This window comes from Podarcis muralis, chromosome Z (assembly GCF_964188315.1).
Source record: "Podarcis muralis chromosome Z, rPodMur119.hap1.1, whole genome shotgun sequence".
Lineage (NCBI taxonomy): Eukaryota > Metazoa > Chordata > Lepidosauria > Squamata > Lacertidae > Podarcis > Podarcis muralis.
This window is the reverse complement of record NC_135673.1, coordinates 4,587,957-4,612,706: the sequence shown is the minus strand read 5'-3', so window position 1 is coordinate 4,612,706 and position 24,750 is coordinate 4,587,957. Positions and strand designations below refer to the sequence as shown.

Below are 24,750 nucleotides of genomic sequence, written 5' to 3'. Positions count from 1 at the left end.
CAGTTGGTGAGGAAGTCCCAGGAGTCACTTGGGTCAGCTGTTTATTTAAAATATAGCTGAACACAGCAGGCGGGATACGTAACTACAGATCAGAATGAACTCTTGACATTGAACTTTAGAAGCATTCATCAAGGCAGAGTGGGATAGGGAAAAGATGCTGGAAGTATCTCAAGAACTGCCATGTAGGCTAGGTCCTTGAAAAATAATTTCATAAATTTTAATTTGGCTTTTGGCAAGCTCATTGTCTCATTACTGTCTCATTACATTTTAACTCTAATTTGAGTTGCTTTTGAAACTGACTGTGCCCACAGCCAGTTATCTGTTTTGTCTTCTTCAGTGAGTTAATGGGCTGAACAAACCCTGAGCCTTATACCCCTGATGTAAAGGCATGTCTAAGGCCTAGGAAAAGCAAGCCTCATAACCATGTTTTGTAAAACCCTGGTCACATTACTTGACATGTTTTTTGCTTCCTTCTTGTTGTGGCAAAGCTGACTGAAAGGCAAGGTGTGGTGGATGGAAAGTGCCAATCCTTGATACGCCACAGTCTGATATCTAGCAGCCATCTGTGGACTTATTTCTCTTTTGAACATCCTTTTCACTGGAAGACTCTGTGTGTGTGTGTGTGTGTGTGTGTGTGTGTGTGTGAGAGAGAGAGAGAGAGAGAGAGAGAGAGAGAACACATGAATACATGCAAATGTGCCTATGAGCATCCATCCTTTTCTGAGACTGCTTGCTGTAGATAACCTGAAGATCTAATCCTCTATGTATACAGTACAGAAAAATAAAAACTATTCAAGCAGGTTGCAGAAGCATTGACATGTAAAGTAAAGGATAGTGATGAAGGCATCTTGAATTTATTTATAGATAGATATGGGATAATACTTGAATATTCATTCATCTATGATTAGATTGTGGGGCAGAGGGAGGAACTGACACTAGCGGATACTAAGCTGAGACTAACCCCTTCTTTCCCTTCTGTAGGCTTGCATGAAACCTGTGGGAGCCACAACATATGCTGCTGATGCAGTTGTCCACGTGAAGCTTTTGCACAAGGGGAGGAGACTGGAACTGTGAAGTGTTGACACTGCTGTGCAGCAGCTCAGAAAGAAACTAGCAGTACTGTCAAGAGGAGCCCTGAGAGAAGCCAAGCACCACAATCTCTAATCAAGGGAGCTCCTGCTGGTCTGGAGCTTAGATTTCCCCCTCTACCCTTGGAGATGAACCAGAGACTTCACTTGCCCTCCTCCTTACCTGAAGTCTGCACCAGCGATGATACTATAGCCAGATCAGACCACCAAAGAGAGAAGAGGATTTTTCATTTAAAGCTAGGGTGCCATTGCATTTGAACTGAGATTTCCGTGCTCTATTTTTGTAAACTGGATTGACTGTGGATTTATTTCTTACATTGTGGTTTCACCTTCTTTGAAACATCTTTATTGTTTATATTTGGAGCTGCTGCACTCTATAGATATTTTTGCTCTTTTTCTTTTGGGAGTTTCTAGACTTTGTGTTTTTTGGTCTCGTTTGAATTTGCCCATGGCTTTCTTGATGAAGAAGAAGAAGTTCAAATTTCAAACCAGTTTCACTTTAGAGGAGCTGACTGCTGTTCCTTTTGTGAATGGGGTTCTGTTCTGCAAAATTAGGCTTCTTGATGGAGGAGATTTTGCCACTTTATCTTCCAGGTAGGAAGTTCTTCATTTATAATAATAATAATTTATTATTTATACCCCGCCTATCTGGCCCTCCCTGTTTGATATTTGTTGTACTGAGCAATTATGTGTCACTAGGGCTATTTCCTCTTGTCTAGTGCCCCCCTTATGCTTTGTGTGTGTATGGTGGGTGGGGAGAGAGGAAATGAAGTTCTGTGGACACTGATGGCCTGCTGTGTGAGGTTCTTCAGGGTACACATTTTTCAAGACTTTTCAAACTAAAGCATTTGTGATCTGAAAAACTTTTCATTTTCCCACCCTAGTAGTGCATATAGTGATGAGTGTGTGTATTGATACTCACTAAGGAACTTGAGATTTGGGAAAGATAGTTCTGCATATCTTTCCTCTTTGCTCCCTTGTTGAGCTTATTCTAGGTTGCAAAGTATGTGATACTTGAGAGTCTGTTTGAAAAATCACAGCTTTAGATGCTGTGTTGTTCTCTTTTCTTGTTGTTTTACATTCATTAATAGACCAAAATGCTGTATCATGAATCTAAACTAATACAGTTCTGGTTCCATGGAGGGAGTCCCTTTTTTAAAAACATTTAATTTGTAGGATTATTTTCTCTCTTCTCTAAAAGGCGACTGCCCTGTCTTTCAGTAACTGTTAATCAAATGTTGCTTTTGTTGTTGGCTGTTTGCAGATTGATTATTGCCTAGCATTGTGCCAAAACAAATTCCAAAAACAATCCTGGACTTGCTTGTGAACTGCCTTGTTCCGTAACTCATGGCAGGAGATTTTAGAAGCTTTTCTTGTACTTGTACAAAAGCACGTAGGTCTCTAGGAAGGGACAAAAATTGATTTTTGTGTGGCTTTCTTTTAAAAAAGCAGCACGAAGCCAAAGTTTTTTTGTTTCTTCATATATTATTATTATTTCTACCCCGCCAATCTGGCTGGTTTTCCCCAGCCACTCTGGGCAGTTTCCAGCAAAATATTAAAATACAATAATTCATCAAATATTAAAAGCTTCCCTAAACAGGGCTGCCTTCATATGTCTTCTAAAAGTCAGATAATTGTTTATTTCTTTCACATCTTTTGGGAGAGCATTCCACAGGGCGGGCACCACTACCAAGAAGGCCCTTTGCTTGGTTCCCAGTAACTTCCTTCTCACAGTGAGGGAACCGCCAGAAGGCCCTTGGCGCTGGACCTCAGTGTCTGGGACGAACGATGGGGGTGGAGATGCTCCTTCAGGTCTACTGGGCCGTGGCTGTTTAGGGCTTTAAAGGTCAGCACCAACCCTTTGAATTGTGCCCGGAAATGTACTGGGAGCCAATGTAAGTCTTTCAGGACCGGTGTTATGTGGTCTTGGTGGCCACTCCCAGTCACCAGTCTAGCTGCTGCATTCTGCATTAGTTGTAGTTTCCGGGTCACCTTCAAAGGTAGCCCCACATAGAGCGCATTGCAGTAGTCCAAGTGGGAGATAACTAGAGCATGCACCACTCTGGCAAGACATTCAACGGGCAGGTAGGGTCTCAGCCTTCATACCAGATAGAGCTGGTAAACTGCTGCCCTGGACACAGAATTGACCTGCACCTCCATGGACAGCTGTGAGTCCAAAATTCTCCTAGGCTGCACACCTGGTCCTTCAGAGGCACAGTTACCCCATTCAGGACCAGGGAGTCTTCCATACCCACCCACCCCCTGTCTCCCCAAAACAGTACTCCTGTCTTTTCAGGATTCAACCTCAATCTGTTAGCCGCCATCCATCCTCCAACCGCCTCCACACATTCACACAGGACCTTCACTGATTCAGATTTAAAAGAGAGGTAGAGCTGGGTATTATCCGCATACTAATGAACACCCAGCCCCAACCCCCTGATGATCTCTCCCAGCGGCTTCCCAGATGCATGGGGGAGAGGACGGAACCCTGAGGCACCCCACAAATGAGAGCCCAGATGTCTGAACACTCATTCCCCAACACCACTTTCTGAACACAGCCCAGCACGGGTAAGGATCAAGGAGACAGGTGGTTGGTTTCACTCGTCCAAGCAGCCTGTCCACATCCTCGGAGGTAACAGATTGGAACTGATCCCACACAACTTGGACTAGACAGGAATCCAGCACTCTCCCGCCCCAGCGCTGTTCCCACAGTGGAGTCTACCTCTTTCCAAATCTGAGTGATTTTATCTGCAAAAAACCTTGCAAAATCATTGCAGGAGATCTTGGGGCCCTTACCGATGGCTCAAGTGGTACTGCTAAATTGCAAACCACCTGAAAGAGTCTCCTGCTGCTTTTTTCTGCAAATGCAATAGAGGAGGTGAAGAAGGTCCTCTTCGCCGTTGCTATTGCCACTTGGTAGGCTTGATGTTGAGCTCTAACCCGTGTCCGGTCAGATTCAGAATGAGTTTTCCGCCACTGGCAGTCTAGCCATCTCAGTGGTTGTTTCATTGCCCTCAGCTCCAGGGGAAACCATGGGGCTGTCCAGGCTCCATGCAATCGGAGAGGGTGCTTCAGAGCTGGACAGTCAATAGCCCTGGTTAACTCCACATTCCAGCGGGCCACCAGGGAATCGGCTGAAAGGCCATCAACATGGGATAAAGCATCCCCTACCACTCTCTGGAAATCATTTGGATCCATTAAGTGGTGGGGGCAGACCAGCCAAATTAGTCCCACCTTCCTGCAGAGGGGAAGGGTCGTGGAGAAGTCCAGTTGCACCAGGAAGTGATCTGACCATGGCACTTCTTTGGTTTCACTTTTACTTAGTGTCAGATCACCCACATCCATAGAGGTGGACACCAGGTCTAATGCATGTCCGCGACTATGAGTTGGGCAAAACTTATTCAGGGACAGTCCCGTGGAGGCCATGCTTTCCACAAAGAAGAAGAAGAGTTTGGATTTGATATCCCGCCTTTCACTCCCCTTCAGGAGTCTCAAAGCGGCTAACAATCTCCTTTCCCTTCCTCCCCCACAACAAACACTCTGTGATGTGAGTGGGGCTGAGAGACTTCAAAGAAGTGTGACTGGCCCAAGGTCACCCAGCAGCTGCATGTGGAGGAGCGGAGACGCGAACCCGGTTCCCCAGATTATGTGACTACCGCTCTTAACCACTACACCACACTGGCTCTCGAGAGGCCCCTTGTAACGTTGTGGCGGCGTGGATGTTAAAATCCCCCAGGACAACCAAACTCTGTCTCTCCAGGAGAACATCCACAACAACCTGAAGCAGCTCAGGCAGGGAATCCTTGGTGCAGCGGGGAGGTTGGTACACCAAAAGGAATCCTGTACTGCCCCTATTGCCCAACCTCCAGAACATGCACTCAGAAAACTGGGTCTTTCCAATAGGACGCCTGGTGCATGCTAATAACTTGCTAAAAATTGCTGCAACCCCCGCCGCTGCCGCCCACATGACCTGGGTTGCTGTGCGTAAGAGAAACCTGGTAGACAAGCAGCGGCAAGGACAGGCCCACATGCTTCATCCAACCAGATCTCTGTTACACATGCCAGATCAAGTCCTCCATCCACGATCAAGTCTTTGATGGCAGTGGTCTTATCAATCATTGACCTGGCATTGCACAGCAGCACCTTCAGGTCATGTGCGTCTCCCTTGCTGATTCCAGTATCCATCCAGTCAAGACCAGACCTGGAGGCAGGGATAGTCCTCAAACAGCGACTAAATCTGCTTCCTCGGTAATGACGTGGTCTGGTCTTAGCGTAAACTACCCGTGATCACTGAGATCGGGTGTCCCAGTGCACCCCCCCCCCATGGAACCTGCCCCAGCCATTCTGTTGGCTGGGGCCCACTCCCAGCCAGCCCTGACCCCGCCCCTTAAAAACAAAATACAACCTATATAAAAAACAAATAAAACAATAGAAATTAAAAATAATAAAAAGTTACAATCTTACTAAAATTAAACAAATCCCTAACCCCAACTAAACATTTATACCACCCCCAATGCTAAAAAAGAATTTAAAAGGGTAAAAGAATAATTTAAAAACATTTTAAAAAAAGAACCATCTCTGCTGTCAGGCTCCGCCCTGGGCCAGGTGGAAAGAGGCAGGAACAGGGCCCTCAGGTGCTCAGCAGGGGAGTCCGTATAGGCGTTCAAGGAGATGAGCAAATTAACTGCTAAAGTGTTTTCCCTTTGCTGATCCTTTTTGGAAGACGCTCCACCCCCTTGTACTGTGCAGAGGCCAGATTTGTTTCCCTCCAAATCTGGAAGCCCTTTAGTTTAACGGTTGAGTTCTTCATAAGTGCTGCCTGACCATCACCCCACCCCCTTTGAGATCCCCCTTCCTCCCACTTTAGTTTTACCTATTGTTTTGGGTGAAAGAGGCTTATCTCTGGAATTTGAAGTGTGTGAAAGATTGGGAAGAGGAAGGAATTCATTCCCCCTCTCCCCAACAAAATAAGAATCTAGGTAATTTGCTTGCAAGTAATGCTTAGTATGCCTCCTTGTTGACCTTGGATGCAGCGGTGTAGTTCTGGTGTTTGTCTGTTCCAGTGCTAGTGCTGCTGCTGCTGAACTCGTGTGTCTTTTTTCCCCCCTGGCTGAATTTCAGCAGTCCTCTCAGCATGTGATTGTTGCAGATCACAGATGTGTTCCAGCAGAGAAACTGCCTCTAATTTAATCCAGATGCATGCATTTCTCTCTCTACCAACATGGTTACTCATAAACCAGTAAAGTGGAAAACTGGCAATAGAGTATGCAGTCTGATCACCCATCCACCCATGGGCAGCCTGCCCCAAATAAGAAAGTGTGTGGAAACTTGTTTCCTTTCCACTAAGCTTCACAGTTTGCTGTCTTGTCCGCTGGACTCTGCAATCTCTATAAGAGCTCGTGGGCTTTGCACATCATATTCAGGGAGATGGCATGGAAGCATTTCACAGTGTCCTTTATGTCCTCTCATGATGGGTTTGGATGTACAGTACAAAGAACAAGGGTTAAGGGTGTATCCCCTTCCCCCACCCTTCTCTCTCTTCTGTGTGTGAGTGTGCATGGGTGTGCTTACTATCCTAGATTAGTAAGAGCCAGGTATGCTTCTAAAATTTAAGGTTCTCAAAATGACTTTCTCATAGGATAGAGATGGTTGGTCACACAAAAGCAGGTGGCTAGTGGAAAGGGGTTATGGGGGAGGGGTTGAAGAGTGTGTGATCCACATTCCACTCCCTAAGCTCTGGTTCTAGCTGTGTATTGAAACTGGCCTTAATTTTTGCAGCCTCCCCTACATCTTAATAAGATGCTCAGATTATAGAAAATCACGATCAGGTTTGACAACTGTTGCAGTAACATGTAAACTTTTAACACTCATCCTATGTGCTACAACTTTCCAACTTTATATTCAAAGCAACTCTCTGGAGGACTTAATTGTTCTCATTTTATATACTGTTTACATAATCTGCCAACAGAGATGCTGTGGTGTGCCTTTCTGATTAGGTGTCCAATTCCTAGCGCTGACTCCCTTTTAGAAAGTCAATGGTAACACACTCTAGTCATCAGGACCAGATGTAGGTTTGAAGGTGCTTGGCAAAGTATTATCTGTTGCTTCTGGTGGCAATAGCATACAGTAGCATAGTCAGGTTTGACTGGACTTAACCATCCAGAGATCCTTTACCTCTACAGTAGCATTGTAACCTGTGGCTATCTGTGAACCATACACTATCTTATTAACCTATAGTGCCCTGGCAGTGTGGTTCTTAGGCATTGTGGGTAATTCAAATGATGGCCAGCTCAGAGATCCAGCTGCCTTTATGGGGAACCCAAAGCTGGCATCAGTGCTTGGCTCTGCTGAGCTGCTGGGGCTTCCACATCTGCCCGTGAATGCTGGGTCCTAAAGCCAGTGTTGATAGCTGCAGCAGTGTAAGCAGCTTGAGTCACTTTAAGACTAGTGCATGTGGATTTCCCTCATTCTCTCACTAGCAGACCCTGAAAGCAAATCCAGATTTGGGATATTTTTAATATCTTCTTGCTGCTTGTTTGCTGTTACTGTTTTTATTTATATGCCACCATTCAATATATGCCCAAGGTGATTTACATCAAATTGACAAAAACATAATAATACAATCCCCTCCCCAAATTAGCCTATACTTTTTTTCCAGCAGCTAAAGCATAAATTCATGATAAGGCAACACACAAATAACAAAATATTAGACCAGTAAATCTTTTTAAACAATTCATTAAAACATATAATACATCATGAATAAATTTACTAGATCATAGCAATGTTTCAAAAATGACAACAAAATAATAAAAATCTTCCAACTGTTCAAGGAATACCAATCCTAGCTTGTTTGGAACACATTAATATTTCCCAGCTTGGATTTTATAGGAAATAGTGTCATAGGCTGGACTGAAAGTTTCCAACTTGGAATTTTAATTACCCTTGACCAAGCGCCACAAAAGTGAAAAGCTGTTTCCTCAACTCCCTGTAACCTATTGCCACAGAAATAGTCTTACAACAGTTTGGAATCAGACTTGATATGCAACATATTAGAGCATGAGGTTCCTCTGATCAAAATGTGAATTTCTCTTTCTCCAAAACGTCACTATTAAAATGCTGTAGTTTGTATCCGCCAAAAGCACTGCAGAAGATGTTAGGTGGCTTACAAATACTGGGCCAGCACCTCTGCTTTCAAAGTGCAACTATGAGATTTACTATGCCGTCTGTTATAGAATGTTTCAAGAAAGACCACAGAAAGATAACAGATAAACATACGGAAGTTTCATCATGGAAACTGAGGTATTTATTGCATATCCCATCCCAGTGTTACTAAATTAGGAAGTCAGTTTTACACAATAGTTTTCCCCATCACATCCATTATCAGAAGTAGTAACAGTTTAACACTGAGAGGTAACTTGGGCAGAAGGTTGTATCAATCACACATGTGACTGTGTTACAGATAGGTAGCCGTGTTGGTCTGCCATAGTCAAAACAACAAAAAATTCCTTCCAGTAGCACCTTAAAGACCAACTAAGTTAGTTCTTGGTATGAACTTTCGTGTGCATGCACACTTCTTCACATATCTGAAGAAGTGTGCATGCACATGAAAGCTCATACCAAGAACTAACTTAGTTGGTCTTTCAGGTGCTACTGGAAGGAATTTTTTTTGTTTTGACATGTGACTGTGCACACTCATTCCTCCCCTGTCTACCTCCCCACAAATGTAATGGAAGGAGAGAAAGCTAACAGTATAAACAAGACAATAGATATGGACTGTTTCCAGTGGAATGTTGAAAACCAGTTTGGCAGGGAGGAGGTCCAGATGGCGCTAGCTTCTGAGAGAACACTTTTCAGTTAAGAGTGGGAAGTGGGGAAAACTATGTGAAAGGGAGCAGCAGAGCAGGCAGCATAAATGTGTCCTAAAGACAGTGTTCCTTCTGTAGATATGAGTTTCATTTTTCTTCTCAGTGTATCTCTTTCATGATGTTTATCTCTCCAGGCTGTGGTTTTTGCACCTGCGTCATCTGATCAAACGGAAACCACTGCAAATGGTTGTTTGTTCTCTTAAGCAAAGCTTTCTACCCTGTGGGCTTTAAGAAGAGGTGCTGCTCCTTTTGTGAAAGGGGTGATTAAAAAAACTTCTGTCCTATGAAGGTCTGCATCTTTTATGTAAGGATAGGCCCTACAGGTTCTGACTTACTACATTTTCTGTTTTGTTTTGTAAAAGTCAGAGTGTGATGAAAGACAGTTTGCTTCACTGGGTATTAACTGCTGTGGTGAAACCAGCAATGAGAGCTAAACTTCTGATGTGATCCTTTTTCTGATAAGAAGAAGAAGAAGAAGAGGAGGAGGAGTTTGGATTTGATATCCCGCCTTTCACTCCCTTTAAGGAGTCTCAAAGCGGCTAACATTCCTCCTTTCCCTTCCTCCCCCACAACAAACACTCTGTGAGGTGAGTGAGGCTGAGAGACTTCAAGGAAGTGTGACTGGCCCAAGGTCACCCAGCAGCTGCATGTGGAGGAGCGGAGACGCGAACCCGGTTCCCCAGATTGCAAGACTACCGCTCTTAACCACTACACCACACTGGCTCTCAATAACACATTGAAATAATGCTGAAATCCTATGCAAACTCAAAACTGTTGTATCTTGTCTGTTGCATTGGTCTCCCAGTGGCTTCTCATTCCATCGTACTTCATTAGCTTCAGCAGTGCTGCAGGCCTGCAGCAACAGATACACCTAGCCTAGACCATTCACTAGCTCTATCCTATACACATTTACATGGTAGTAACTGCTACTGGGAGGCTCACCTTCAATACATATTTTAGGTGCCAGGTGAAAACACTCTATGGGCTTTTCAACGGGGGGCGGGGATTGTTTTGTTTGTTATTATGTCACATATTTTTGTGTGTCTACTGTGAACCTCTCTGTGAACCTCGGAGGAAGGGGAGTATATAAATTTATTTATTTATTATTTATAACATTTATAATACTGAACCCTACTGAAAATTTATGCTTTGCATCTGTGCATCATTTTGAGTTCCATGGTAGCAAGGCAGTACGTATATAAATGTAATAATGCTGAAAAAAATAATCCTTCTCTGTATCTCCTGCTATTTAAAATTAATATTGTTACATTATGAGGGAGAGTGGGAATAGAAAGAAGTTTGTCTTTGCTCAAAACCACTTGTGGCACTAAGAGAGGCCTTCCTCTTTTTAAAGCAACTATTTCACCTATCCTCTTCAGTGTTGCTCTTAAAAAAAAAAAAAAAAAAAGGTCAGACTAATTGGTACTATTAGTCCCTGAGTTCTAAATACTTCATCTTAGGGTTGGGAGTGCCAGTCTTATGTAGAATGACATATTCTCCTTGGACTCTGCTCCTGTTCCTGCAAGCTTGCTATTTGCCCATCTGCGTGTCGCAGCCATATCACTGTGCTGGCATTCTGAGCTAATCTCGATGTGGTACCATTCAGCTGGGCCCTGAATCTCTGGTACTGGCTGGGTTTGAAAGACTGTTCTCGTTAGATAAAACACTTGTGCTTATGTTCACAAAATGAATCCAGTTTTTGTGAGTGAGGGAATGGTTCTGTCATGCAGGTGGAGGAAATTAAATCTTTTTGCAGTGACTCTTTTTCTTTCCCCATGCCTTCTCATGACCCAGGCTCCTCCATCAAATTGTGCTCAGAAAAATATGTACAGTTATGACTCATATTTTCAGAAGGTTACTTCAGTTCATTAAACTCTTGAAACAGGAGAACTGGAGGATAAAGACTAAAGTTTAAGTGAGGCAGTAGTACTTCTCAGTGGATTTCAGCACCCTGGCAAAGTAGGGTACTTAATAAAATGGTAAGTGACAATGAAATGCCATAAATGACAATGGAAATAAATTAATAATTCTTGTGTTCCTCAGCAACTGGTATTCAGAAGCATCCTGTCTCCCAACAGTGGAGGCAGAACATAGCCATTGTGACCATTTGCCATAGAGACCCTTGTTGTTGTTTAGTCGTGTCCGACTCTTCATGACCCCATGGACCAGAGCACGCCAGGCACTCCTGTCTTCCACTGCCTCCCGCAGTTTGGTCAAACTCATGCTGGTAGCTTCGAGAACACTGTCCAACCATCTCATCCTCTGTCGTCCCCTTCTCCTTGTGCCCTCCATCTTTCCCAACATCAGGGTCTTTTCCAGGGAATCTTCTCTTCTCATGAGGTGGCCAAAGTATTGGAGCCTCAGCTTCAGGATCTGTCCTTCCAGTGAGCACTCAGGGCTGATTTCCTTCAGAATGGAGAGGTTTGATCTTCTTGCAGTCCATAGGACTCTCAAGAGTCTCCTCCAGCACCATAATTCAAAAGCATCATTTCTTCGACGATCAGCCTTCTTTATGGTCCAGCTCTCATTTCCATACATCACTACTGGGAAAACCATAGCTTTTACTATAAGGACCTTTGTTGGCAAGGTGATGTCTCTGCTTACCCTTTATTCATTTGTCTAATCCTCTTTTAAGAACATAGGAAGAGCCTGCTGGATCAGCCCAGTGACCCATCTAGTCCAACATCCTGTTCTCACAGCGGCCAACCAGATCCCTGTGGGAAACCCACGAGCAGGATTTGGGCATAAGAGCACTCTCCCCTCCTGCAGTTTCCAGCAACTGGTGTTTAGAAACATTGCTGCCTCCAACCATAATATTTATTTATCTATTTATCTATCTATCTATTTATTTATTTATATATACAGTGGTGCCTCGCAAGACGAAATTAATTCGTTCCGCAAGTTTTTTCTTCTTGCGAGTTTTTCGTCTTGCGAAGCACGGTTTCCCATAGGAATGCATTGAAAATCAATTAATGCGTTCCTAGGGAAACCGCCGGGGACAGTCTGTCCCCCGACCTCTTCTGAAGGCTGGGGGGGGGGAACAAGGGCTTCTGAAGGCTGGGGGGGCTGGGGGGGAACAAGGGCTTCGCTGCCGACCCCCAGCATTTTAAAATCTCACCGGGACACGGGGAGATTTTAAAATGCTGGGGGTCAGCAGCGAACGCTTCGCTGATCCCGGGACGGCAGGCAGCTCTGCGCTGGCATCCAGAGCGGGGCGGGACTTAGCGCCCCGCTCGGGATGGCGGCACACATCTGCCTGCAGTCCCGGGACGGCAGACAGCTCTGCGCTGGCATCCAGAGCGGGGCGGGACTTAGCACCCCGCTCGGGATGGTGGCGCAGATCTGCTTGCAGGCAGCTTTGCGCGGCCATCTGTAGCGGGGCGGGCTTCGCCCCCGGCTCCCGATGGCCGCGCAGAGCTGCGCTGATCCCGGCACGGCAGACAGCTCTGCGCCGCCATCCCGAGCGGGGCGGGACTTCTCTGCTGTCCCGGGGAGATTTTTAAATGCTGGGGGTCGGCAGCGAACGCTTCGCTCCCGCCCGCCAGCATTTTAAGATCGCCCGGGGCAGCGGAGAAGTCTCCGCTGTCCCGGGAAGGCAGGCGGGGGGGAGCAAAGACTTTTGCCCCCCGCCGGCCTTCAGAAGAGGTCCAGGACCTCTTCTGAAGGCCGTCTGTGGGCAAAAGTCTTTGCTCCCGACCGCCAGCAATTTAAAACAGGCCCCTGGAGATTTCCCTATGGGCTTTCGTCTTGCGAAGCAAGCCCATAGGGAAATTCGTCTTGCGAAGCGCCTCCGAAACAGAAAACCCTTTCGTCTTGCGGGTTTTCCGTCTTGCGAGGCATTCGTCTTGCGGGGTACCACTTTACATACCTCGCCCATCTGGCTGGGTTTCCCCAGCCATCATGGCTGGTACCTCCTGATCACTTTATTCTATGTGGATTTTTGTAATCCATTTTAAAAGCCATCATTGTCTCCTGTGGCAGTGAGTTCCACAGTTTAGCTATGTTCTGTGTGGGGAGGTACTTTCTTTTATCTATTCAGAATCTTCCAGCATTCAGCTTCATTGGAGGCCCATGAGTTCTGGTCTTGTGAGTGAGGAAGGAAAAATATTTTCTATCCACTTTCTCTATACCTTGCATGATTTTATGAACTTCTGTCATGTCACCTCTTGTCATCTCTCTAAACTAAAATGCTCCAAATGCTACAACCTTTCTTCATAGGAGAGTCACTCCATCACCTTTATCATTTTTGTTGCCATTTTCTGAACCATCTCCAACTCTACAATTTATTTTTTGAGAATTGTACACAGAACTCCAAATGCAGTTGCATCATAGATTTGTATAATGGCATTATGACATTGGCAATTTTATTTTCAGTTCATTTCCTAATGATCCATAGCATGCCCTTTTCACTGTTGCTGCACACTGGGTCAACACTTTAAAGTCATCCAATTAGGCGGCCATCACTACCTCTTGTGAGAGTGAATAATAATAATATAGTTTTTCCTGAATCTTTCAAAAATTGTCCTGCTGGATCACTCCAAAAGATCCAGTCCAGAGATTTGTTTCCCAACAAAGGCCAGTCAGATGCCTTGGGCAGTTATATAGTCATCTCCTGCTTTGTAACTTCTCTCTCTCTCTCTCTCTCTGTGTGTGTGTGTGTGTGTGTGTGTGTGTGTGGTAATTGGAGAGAGAAAGTATTCCTGGCAATTAAGATTTTAGTTTTAGCCACCATCACCACAGGCTAATAAAGCTATGGTAGACTGATTCATTGAATATAATTTAAATCATCTAAGTAGCCATCTATTGCTAGTAGCCATCACCATTCTTGCCGTAACAAATTAAATGGCATGACCCAGTCAAATAAAGTATTTTTTAGCCCCATTGAGCTCACATGCTTTAACTCTCCCCCATGAAACTGATGAAAAGGAAATCTGGTTGGATCACTTCCTAAGCAAATTAAGCATTGGGTGAAGGAAGTTTTTAACTTGATGCCTGTCCTTTAACTGGGTGACAAAATTTCAGTGTTGCATGAGAGTAAATTACTTTGAACTCTTCATGCTACTGATAACTTTTATAAATCTTTATCATATTTTCTTTTTAAACTGGGTGAATTTCAGGTGTTGATGAACACCAGCTTCCTTAAGCCCCAGCCTGAATGACCAGTCTTCAGGAATGATGAAAGATGTAGTCAAGCACCATCTGGACGGTCACAGATATTAAATATGCATTATGAAAACAATGCATATGTTAAATAACTGGCTTACCATAATTCAGTACTATAATATTGTATTGCTCAGTGCACAGATGCATAATCACAACATCTATTTATAAAATCAATCTTGTTTGTAATGCTTCCTCTAGGTTGTTCCCTAGAATTTAAAAAACAACAACCCTACCTCCAACATCATAGGCGCAATATATAGCGCAATATATATATAGCGCACCAGGCGCAATAGATAGATAGATAGTCCTATTTATTTAAAGAAATAGTTTTTAACAAATCTTAAGAACTTCACAGATATGTATGTAACCAATTTGTAGTGGTGTGTGTCATGTTTGCACCTGTAATTTCTGAAGTGATTTAAGGTTGAAGATCCCTAAGTTCTTAATATGAGCAATGCCACTATATATTTATTGAGTCAGTGAATGTAGCTTGTCTTTCTAAATCATACTCCTTCCAGTCTCTTTGGCATATCCTTTTGAGGTGGGGTGACTGGTACTGTACACAACATTCTGACTGGGTGTATGCATCTCATGGAGCTATATGATGACACAGTGCTGTTTTTATTCTCATTCCACTGCCTAATTATTAGTGGGTTTCCCTCTTGTGTTTTGTGTGCCATCACACTGAGCCAACTTATGGGGAGAGGAGAAGAGGGTAAAAGAAGTTGTTTTCTGACTCCTGCCTTCCACTGGAATTTCTACCCACCCCACTCCTCAAATTACTTACTTTGCTTATTCTGCACCACCAAGTGGCAGTAGTGATGGAAGTGGATTCAGGGCTTAACAAGTATGCAGCATTACTACTCCTAGGTCTAGGCGATGTTAGGTTTTCAACATCGTGATGTATCTATCACCTGTCAAACAGTGTGGTTTGGTGATAAACTATGATGTGGAAAGAAGTTGTATTGGTCCCAGCCAGCGAGGCGTGGGGTGAAACTGAGTCAGCTCTCATTATGGGAGCTGAGGCGCTTTCACCCCATCGCCTCATAGGCTGGGGCCAGTGCGCTGACCCCACTGCTGCTCAGCTGACCGAGCTGACCACTGCCCCTAGCTGACCGAGCCCTGAAGTCCTTGTTGCTTCTGCATGAACAGGAACCTCAGGGCTCCTACCCACCCTCCCAGGTGAAGTCCGCAAGGCGGGACTACCTGAGGTTGCTGGCAAGCTCTGGACCCGGCAGCAGCATCAGAGAGCCCTTGAACTGCCTGGCTGAGCCCACCAAAGCCACATGCCAAGGCTGTGGCTGCCTTGGCAGGGGGGCAGAGTCTAATGGAGCCTCTACCTCTAGGTTGCCTAATGCAAGCTGGAGGTGAGGGGGGGCTTTTTTAAGCTACAGGGCTATCCCTACCTGTGATTCCCAGCAGCTGGTATTCAGAGGCAGAACATGACTTGATCGTGATGGTGGTCTTGTTTCTTTGTGGATTTGATAGCACCTGGTAGCGTTGCTTCATGGGACAAGTCCATACATGTTGGGGTGTGAACCTATTGTTTAATCAGGGCTATTTTTATAGCTCTTATATAATGCAGATTATGTTGTCATTTCTTTTTATTGAGCTTAAAGGTGGTGTAACTTTGGAGATAAAAAGCAAGGCTAAAGTTCACTGCAGGACTGAATTTAGGCTTATATTATTCGTGCATAGCTCTCTTAGGCTTCAATTTATTTGCAGCTCCGAAGGGTGAATTGGAAACTGTATCTAAAATGAAGATACTAGTAAAGCTACCAGCTCTAGACTGCCTCTTTTTTCACTGGAGAGGTTTTTACTCTCTGTTTTAGTAAATCTGCCAAGTGAAAATGAATTGCGCCTCACCATGCCTATAAAAAGCAAAATAAAAATGGAACCAATATGTTAGTTCAGAATCTGAGGTCTGGAAACAAATTTTTAAAGGAGTATGGGAGGAGAGAGTAGAGCAATATATACCTGATAGTAATATGCCCAGAAGGAATTCTGAATGATGTTTCTCCAAGCCAGGGCCCCCAAAAGTTGATCTTGTAACCAGGTTTAACACCTCTATGGCCTCATTTGCATGTCATTTTGACTATTAACCTTAATTATGGTTAAACCACAGAACCTAGGACTTGCCGATCAGAAGTTTGGCGGGTCAAATCCCCGCGATGGGGTGAGCTCCCGTTGCTCGGTCCCTGCTCCTGCCAACCTAGCAGTTCGAAAGCATGTCAAAGTTCACGTAGATAAATAGGTACCACTCCGGCGGGAAGGTAAACAGCGTTTCTGTGCGCTGCTCTGGTTCGCCAGAAGCGGCTTAGTCATGCTGGCCACATGACCTGGAAGCTGTACGCCGGCTCCCTCAGCCAATAAAGTGAGATGAACACCGCAACCCCAGAGTCGGTCATGACTGGACCTAATGGTCAGGGGTCCCTTTACCTTTACTATGATTCAGAGGTGAATGTGCAGCATGGTGATGCACAGGGCTGAAAAGGTGGGTGCATTGGTCCTCCCCTTCTCTTCCAGGCATTATGTCTAAACTTGGGCTCATTGGTTTATAAATCTCCACAAGCTATTACCAAAGTTTATTCTTGGTGTCTTGCTTGTGGTTTGTTAGCGGATGTAGCACTAAGCCACATCATGGCTTCCTTCCTTCTGTGCTTTTGGGAGCTGGGGAAAAGCCAGTCAAGTTGGTGTGCACCAGCACTCTGCACTTTCATCTTAAACCATAGTGAAATGTGGCTGGTTTAAAGTGATATGTGAACCAGGCCTGTCTCCATCCAGACATAGTCATCTGGATGCTCCTAGGTAGCTTGTAAGCATAGCTGTCCCCGGTACTGGACAGTGGAGAGCATTGAAACTTGAATGGTTTTAACTTCCCCTCTACCCCAACTTTTGCTGTCCTCAGTCACTTAAACAGTAAGTCAGTTGCTGAGTTGAGCTTCCAACAGTAGCCCTCTGCTTCTCAGGAAAATATTAATACTAGAAGTCAGATTCCAATATCCAGAATGACCTTTCCTACCACAAAACATGTGCCTATAAGTTTTCCATTGACTGATCTTAAAACCTATCAGCTCTTTTCCCCACCACTTTGTTCTCTTATCCAATTTGCCAAATAAAGTTGAGTTCACATGTCTCCATTTCAGTGCTAGCACTAGTCCTAGAATGCATAACAAGATGATCTCATGATTACTGTTTATCACTTGTCACTCATTCTTTTTCATGAAGAGATTAGACAGAAAAGAGACACTTGTTTTGTATCCATACGTTTGTTTTATAAAGTAGTTTCCAACCTATATTTATGGTGTGAGTAATCTTCAAGGGGATTGTAGCTGTTCTTAAAATCCAAAATAACAACCTGCGATCTTGTGTGTGCACTCAGTTTTTCTGCATTGTTAATAGTGTGTCACCACTGACGGAAGAAGAATTGTACTTACTCTGTTGATTTGCTCAACCAGTTGTTCTTCTTGACTGACATACCTCAGTTTTATCTGCTTTTTAAGTACATGTGCTCCTATGCTCCTATTTAAATGTCTAAAGGTAACTCTTTGAAATGAGAACATAGGTCAGCTATTTACATGAAACCAACCAACCAAAAGGCAATAAAGCCCCACCCTTTTCACTTGCTTAACCTCAGCCACCCAAAGTTAAGTGCAGATTGTATCTTAAATACCTAATAGTTCTGAATGATGTCTGGCCTTTGGTAACTCATTGGAAAGGCTGTTCACTGTTGTGGGCTATAAATGCAATTTTAAAAGGGAAAGAAGTATTCTTTGAAGGTGCCTCACATTTCCTGCAAGGGCTCAAGGTGGCATACATGGTTCTCCCATCTCCATTTTATCCTCTCTATAGCACTATAAGGTAACCTAGGTTGAGAGACTGTGACTATTCCAGGGTCCTTGCCTTCCAATAATTGATACTGGGATAGACTCAAAAGGGTGGTATCAGTGTTCAAAATTAGGCAGGCATCAGGCACACTTTGCCACTGACGCAGATCCAATTGTGACTCCGTGGAGATTTTGCTTTTCCCAGTCTAAAGGACTCCAGGTTGGCGACTGGAAAAAGCAAAATTGTCGCTTGGAGAAGGATCTGAAATATTTTCCCTGAAGCTTGAATTAGTTTTATTCTGGATTGTTTTATTTGATGTTTTAATGTATTGTAAACCACTTTGAGATTTGTTCTTTAAAACATAAAGCGTTATAGAAATTGAATGAACAACAACAACAACAACAATAATAAATCCCATGGCGGGGGGAATGGTGCCTAGATGTTCCACTGTGGCAACTGTAACCTAGGTTTAATGTGCCATTTAACGATTAGATTACATAATAATACCACTGGGTAGTATTCCTGGTCGGCCTGGGAATCCATAGTGGATAATATTGTGCCCAGACTTCTGGAATTTTATTGACAAACTTGAATTGTGCCTAAAAAGCTGCGGGTAGCCAGAGTAAATGCCATGTTCCTAACTCCCCAACTTACCAGGATTTTAACTGCTGTCCCAGCTGAGTTCTGTACTGTAGCACAGGGGTGAGAATCTTCTGGCCCACCAGAAGCCATGCTCCTCACCCTTCCTGGTTCCACTGATAGCCAGTCAGGCTGGTGCAGCAAAGCCAGGTGTCACTGCTTTGGCATCTCAATTGCCTCCATACTGATGAAAGTAGGTAAGACAGGTGTTTGGTGTTTTTTTAAAGAATTTAAGGATCAGACCAAAGGCTTATCTAATCCAGGATCCTGTTTCTCACAGTAGCCAACCAGATACTCCTGGGGAGCCCACAAGCTGGAGAGGAGGACCATAGCCCTCTCCCCACCTGCTGTTCCATGGCAACTGCTACTCAGAGGATTGCTGCTTCTGTTATTGGAGGCAGTATATAGCCACCATGTTGAGTAGTAATTGATAGCTTTTCTGTAGGGTTATTTGCAAATCTGTGTTGTTTGCATTTGTATTGTTGAAAGTCCTGGGTGCGTTTTTTAGTAACAGAGCATTGCCTGCCCAGTTATTGCTTTGCTTCTGTCAAGGGCCATCTGTCTCTTCGAGCTGCAGCATGAGCTCACTTTGTGACCCTTGTGATATTTTTCTCTGGCAAGCATCCTTGGCCTCTGACCAAAAGCAATCCATGTTCTTTCTGTAGATGTGGCAGAAAGACTCTGGAGTTGGAACTGCCCACCCGCTCTGATTGTACTGGTGCATCAGCACTCCTTTGCAGCAGTTGATCATAACTCATAATCTATTAACCCCTCTAATGCCTTACTTTAGCTCCTGCAGTCCTTACTTCTCATTTCACCAACTTCCTTTCCCCCCTTCTTTTTTGCTGTGTCATTTCAAGCCTTTTAAGCATCTCTGTAGTAGCTCACTGCTATTTTGAATTGCAATTTATATTTCCTTAGTTGTGAAGATAAAAATATACTTTCTGGGGCAAGCAGTAGGTAACTAGTATGTGGTTGCAGACCCTGTCAGATAGTCTTGTAACAGCCGGAAATGACTGCTTTGAATTTGTAGAAGCAAGGTATGCATGACCTATCCATCACACAAAGAAGATACTTTTAAAAAATTGTAAAGCTGTTTTATAATAAAGCTATAACAATAGCAAACCATTTGTATTTCAAATATAATCTGTTCTTACTCATTCCCTACCCTCTGTGAACATAACATGCTTAAGTAGTGTCTTATCCATCCAGTGATATGTTAGCAGGCGTTGGGTGTGTTTGGATATAGCATGAAGCCATTAACCAGAGTTAAGGAAATTGGCTGATGAATGCAGTCCAAGCTTTCCTGCTTCACTCTTTCCTTATTCTGGTGGAGAAACAATCCATTTGTGTGTGAACCAAACCATTTGTTACTCTCCAAAAAGTGATCTGAAGCTAAGGCTTGTGCTTGGTTTCACAGTCAGGTTAGTTTGGGAGAAAGGAACTGTGAGCAATGGTTTACACATAGCCAGCTGCTCCATGGTTTGTTTTCCTGCTTAAGGAAGGAAGGAAGGAAGCAGGGAATGTTCAGGCTCCAGCTTGTACACAGGCTAATTTATTTAATTACTGTTCATAGATTTGTGCTGCATTTGAATGTGGCCATCTTTCTGTTTCCAGCAAGCAATTTTTTTTTACTGAGAAACATAGTTCAATGGGAACTTCAGTGCATTTTAGCTGTGTATTCTAGCATTGCTTTGAAATTTGGTTTTTACTTTTCCTAGCGTGAAACGGCAGTCTCATCTCTTTTAGGCTGCTTTTCCACTTAATCGTTTATTTTAAAAGAACTTGCCTTTTATGCACGGCATTTATTCCATATTCAGCTAGATCGGCAATCTTGTCTTCATTTGCTTTGTAATCCTGTAAAAAATTGTGTCCAGACATATCATTGTGTGAACATAACCTAGGTTCAAGGTGCCATTTGACTCTTAGCTTTTGTTACTAACCCTTCTAGAGGTTGAAGTTGTTCATGTGGAAAGATGGCTGCTTAAGCCTAGTAAACCCCCAGAACTGTTGCCAGACATAATGTAAGTGTCCACTTCTATGCCCTTTAATCACTTGTTAATTAAATCTAGGAAAATGACAGTAGGACCTCCTCCATCAGACCTATTGCACTGGTAATTAGATTAAGACTTAAGTTGACATTCCTTGGGAAACATGTCCACCTTTCCCCACAACGAACATCCCACTCTCCAGGCTCACATTCTAGTTGGTCAGCAACCTCTCATGATTAGGGCTAGGCAATATCAGTTTTTCAGCATTGAGGTATATCACCAGCCCAAACATCACAGTCTGGCGATATACTGCTATGTTGGAAAAACAAGCTGCATTGGCCTCAGCCAATCGGTGGTTAAAATTAGTGCCGTTTTGAAAGGTTCAGTCCACCACTTTTATTCTAAATGGTGTCCAATAGTATTCACATGTAGGCAGAAACCTTATTGAATCTTTGGAATCATCATGCAAAATTTGCATAGTGAACAAGCAACAACTTTCCAAAATAAATAGCAGATGTTTAGCATTCCATATAGCCTTGTCATGATATCTGAATAAGATAGGTAAGCATAGGACTATAGAAGAATGAGATGGAGATAGCTTGTAGTTGTGTGGGTTATAAAAGCATGAGTGTAACTTCATGGGTAGGAGGATGCGGTAACTCATTTGCGTGACCTTCAATAAATGCTCACTGTGGAACATCTGAGTTGTTTGCATTAACAACTGAATTTAAGATTTGTATTGATAGCAAAGTTTTACATCATCAGTGTCTGAGCCATACTCTTTCCATTTTAGAAAAGGCTCCCCCCCTTCTTTTTTGCTTGGATAATTACTTCATTGTTCTGGGAAAGAAACAGCATGTATGTTCATCTGTTAAGTTTGGCTGTTTGTCTTGGGTGACGTGAGTGAAGTCACGAACAAATGACTTTCTAGCATTGACTGGCTGTGTCAAAGGTACGTCTTGCAGTCCAAGACAAAATGCTGTTGATTCAGAGCCCTTCCTATTGTGTTCTGGGATTTTTAATAAGTTGGATCTTATTTATTTATTTATTTATTTATTTATTTATTTATTTAATTTGTCTACTGCCCTTCATCCAAAGATCACAGGATGGTTCACTGGCCAGTCTTTGAAACCCAGATACAGTATATAAGCTAGGCACCAAATGCCTCCTTAAACTAGGGTTATAGCCATCAAAACGGAATGTCTAGTTGCCATTTGGGGGCCAGACAGCTTGAAAGTCATATATTTCAATATGACTTTTGGATACATGAAATTAATTCTGATTGTGCAGATAAAATATCACAAAATTCTGCAGGGTGTGTTGTTAGAAAACAGGCAAGATCCTAGGATCCCCAGGCATGCAGCTCCAGATGGTGGAGACATCAGGTGCCATCCTGGCGCCCAGGCATCTTCACTTGGTCACAAGTGGCCAATAGCCAGGTGCAAAATGACAAATTTTGAATGCTGCCACTGGCTCATACATGGGCAGTGGCATGGGCGAGACTGCCCTGATTGACTGACTGAAGTGTTTCCTTTCCATCTGCTCTTTTTGATGTGCCAAGGAGCACATCAAATATTACACATATTGCAAACAAACTGTGAAGAAGCTCTTTCACACAGTTAAATGTATTGCTTCTCTCATGTGGGCAGGGAGTAGGAAGGGAGATCTGACTGATTAGCAGGTAGAAACATGGTGTGGTTTCAAACAAATGGATTGCTTCTCGCGAGGAACAAGGAGCAGGAGGGGAGATTTGGTTGATTTTTCTGAAGAAAGTCGCTGTGGAGAAACAGAACTGCAAACAGTGGCAGAGCCTGGGATGGCATTCCACATTGTTGGTGTTACCATCAAAAAGGTCCTGTCTCTGACATGCCCACTTGCTGCACCTAGAATGGTAAGAGGACAAAAGAGTAGATGGTTCTATAGATATCCTAACCCCAGCCTGATGGCTTAAGTAGGAGAGTCATGCCATCATGAGGTCCAGCAATATGCTTTTTACTTCATAAAGGTAAAGGTACCCCTGCCCATACGGGCCAGTCTTGACAGACTCTAGGGTTGTGCGCCCATCTCACTCTATAGGCCGGGGCCCAGCGCTGTCCGAAGACACTTCCGGGTCACGTGGCCAGCGTGACAAGCTGCATCTGACGAGCCAGCGCAGCACATGGAAACGCCGTTTACCTTCCCGCTAGTAAGCGGTCCCTATTTATCTACTTGCACCCGGGGGTGCTTTCGAACTGCTAGGTTGGCAGGCGCTGGGACCGAGCAACGGGAGCGCACCCCGCCGCGGGGATTCAAACCACCGACCTTTCGATCGGCAAGCCCTAGGCGCTGAGGCTTTTACCCACAGCGCCACCCGCGTCCCTTTTTACTTCATAGACAAACATGTTTTAGCTGATGGTGCTAATATTAGGAAAGCCTTTCACTAGGATGAAAGTGTCCAGCAAAGGTGCCCATTGTTGGATTACATTAAGTAGGGTTGCCATATTTTGAAGAGCAAAAAAGAGGACACATTTGCCGACTTCTACTTTTAACTATGGGACGCGGGTGGCGCTGTGGGTTAAAGCCTCAGCGCCTAGGACTTGCCGATCGAAAGGTCGGCGGTTCGAATCCCCGCAGCGGGGTGCGCTCCTGTCGCTCGGTCCCAGCGCCTGCCAACCTAGCAGTTCAAAAGCACCCCCGGGTGCAAGTAGATAAATAGGGACCGCTTACTAGCGGGAAGGTAAACGGCGTTTCCGTGTGCTGCGCTGGCTCGCCAGAGCAGCGATGTCACGCTGGCCACGTGACCCGGAAGTGTCTGCGGACAGCGCTGGCCCCCGGCCTCTTGAGTGAGATGGGCGCACAACCCTAGAGTCTGTCAAGACTGGCCCGTACGGGCAGGGGTACCTTTACCTTTACCTTACTTTTAACTATGAATCACTATGACTACTCTCATTTTACATTCCCTTGAAAAGGTAGATGTGTCCTGGAAAAAGAGGACATTTGGCAACCCTATTAAGAAGCTGGCTAAACTCTTCTACTTAACCAAGCTGCATAGTAAGGAAGTTAGTACAAACTTGAAAAACAGCTGCTGCTGCTGCTATTTTTTCTTAACTTTTTTTACAATGGGACATAAGAGATTTGCTGGATCAGAACAAAGGCCTATCTAGTCCAGCATCCTGTTCTCACAGTAGCCAACCAGAAGTCCATGGGAAGCCCAAAAGCCGGTCTTAAGCACAGCAGCACCCTCCACACCTTAGATTCCCAGCAACTGCTACCCAGAGGCATACAGCCTCCAATACTGGATTTTTAGGATTGGCTGGGGGAATGACTTTTTATCAGATAGGTTGGCTTGTCCTGCTGATTAAGAACAGGTAGCGTGACATGGCCTTGGTGCTTAACTGGGGCATCCTCAAACAAAGTGGTGAGCCAACATGCCACGCAGAGCCATCTGTTGCAATAGCACAAGAGGATTAGTGCTGCTTTTGAGGGTTTGACCCAGATTTATATCTTAGTGATAAAACTTTTAATCAAGCAGATATCGCAAAAGCACAATGACCCCTGAAAATGAGAAGTAAACAAAGCTATTGATCTGAATAAATGCTAGCTTTTATGCTGTGGGAAAGCTGCCATTTCTGCTGCTATACTTTTTTCTCTTTCCCCCATAGTCTTTCACTGCAACCTGAGATCCCTTTTTGTACCTAGTGCTGAGGATGAAATGTGAAATATGTGTGTGTCACATATGTATATTCAGCAGAATGTAAGTTGAGTTGTTAATGCACATAATGATTGGCTATGTACACATTCACCTGGTCTCATGTAGAGTGTGCACGTAATCTATCCACTAAGAGGGAATTGTGCACTTTTCTCGGTCAGTATGCATAATGTCCAACAGACTTTGGGGAATGTGCATATTTCATCTGAATTGTGTATATTCTCTGGCCATGCATAATCTCTAATAGGCCTTGGGGAATATGCATATGTGAACTGCATTTTGTACAATCTCCTGTCAGTTTTTTTTCTTCGTTATACCATACATCCTGGATAAATTTGAGGAACTTGGAAAAAGTTTGTTCTGCCCATTACTTAAGGATCTGTAAATGGGGATGCCTAAATCTGACCTTTGTGTGTCATTAAAATACTTGGGCTTTTCCACTTCTGTTTTTCAGCGTAATTCTTAAGGAAGTACTTGCACAAAATTAG

At 44.0% G+C, this 24,750-nt stretch overlaps 1 protein-coding gene across 7 annotated transcripts in view; it reads left to right on the top strand.

The window, feature by feature from the left end:
- The window catches only part of EEIG1 (estrogen-induced osteoclastogenesis regulator 1), a 56,512-nt gene that overhangs the window by 3,934 nt on the left and 27,828 nt on the right, over nt 1-24,750 (top strand). For 6 of the 7 annotated variants that reach the window (XM_028714250.2, XM_028714248.2, XM_028714249.2 and 3 more), the window contains exon 2: nt 982-1,682. In XM_028714250.2, the coding sequence (XP_028570083.1) occupies nt 1,537-1,682 (146 nt within the window). In that variant the 5' untranslated portion in view covers nt 982-1,536. Of the gene's footprint in view, nt 1-981; nt 1,683-3,637; nt 3,657-24,750 lie in introns of those variants that run through there. The other variant, XM_077922548.1, reaches the window with a different exon arrangement.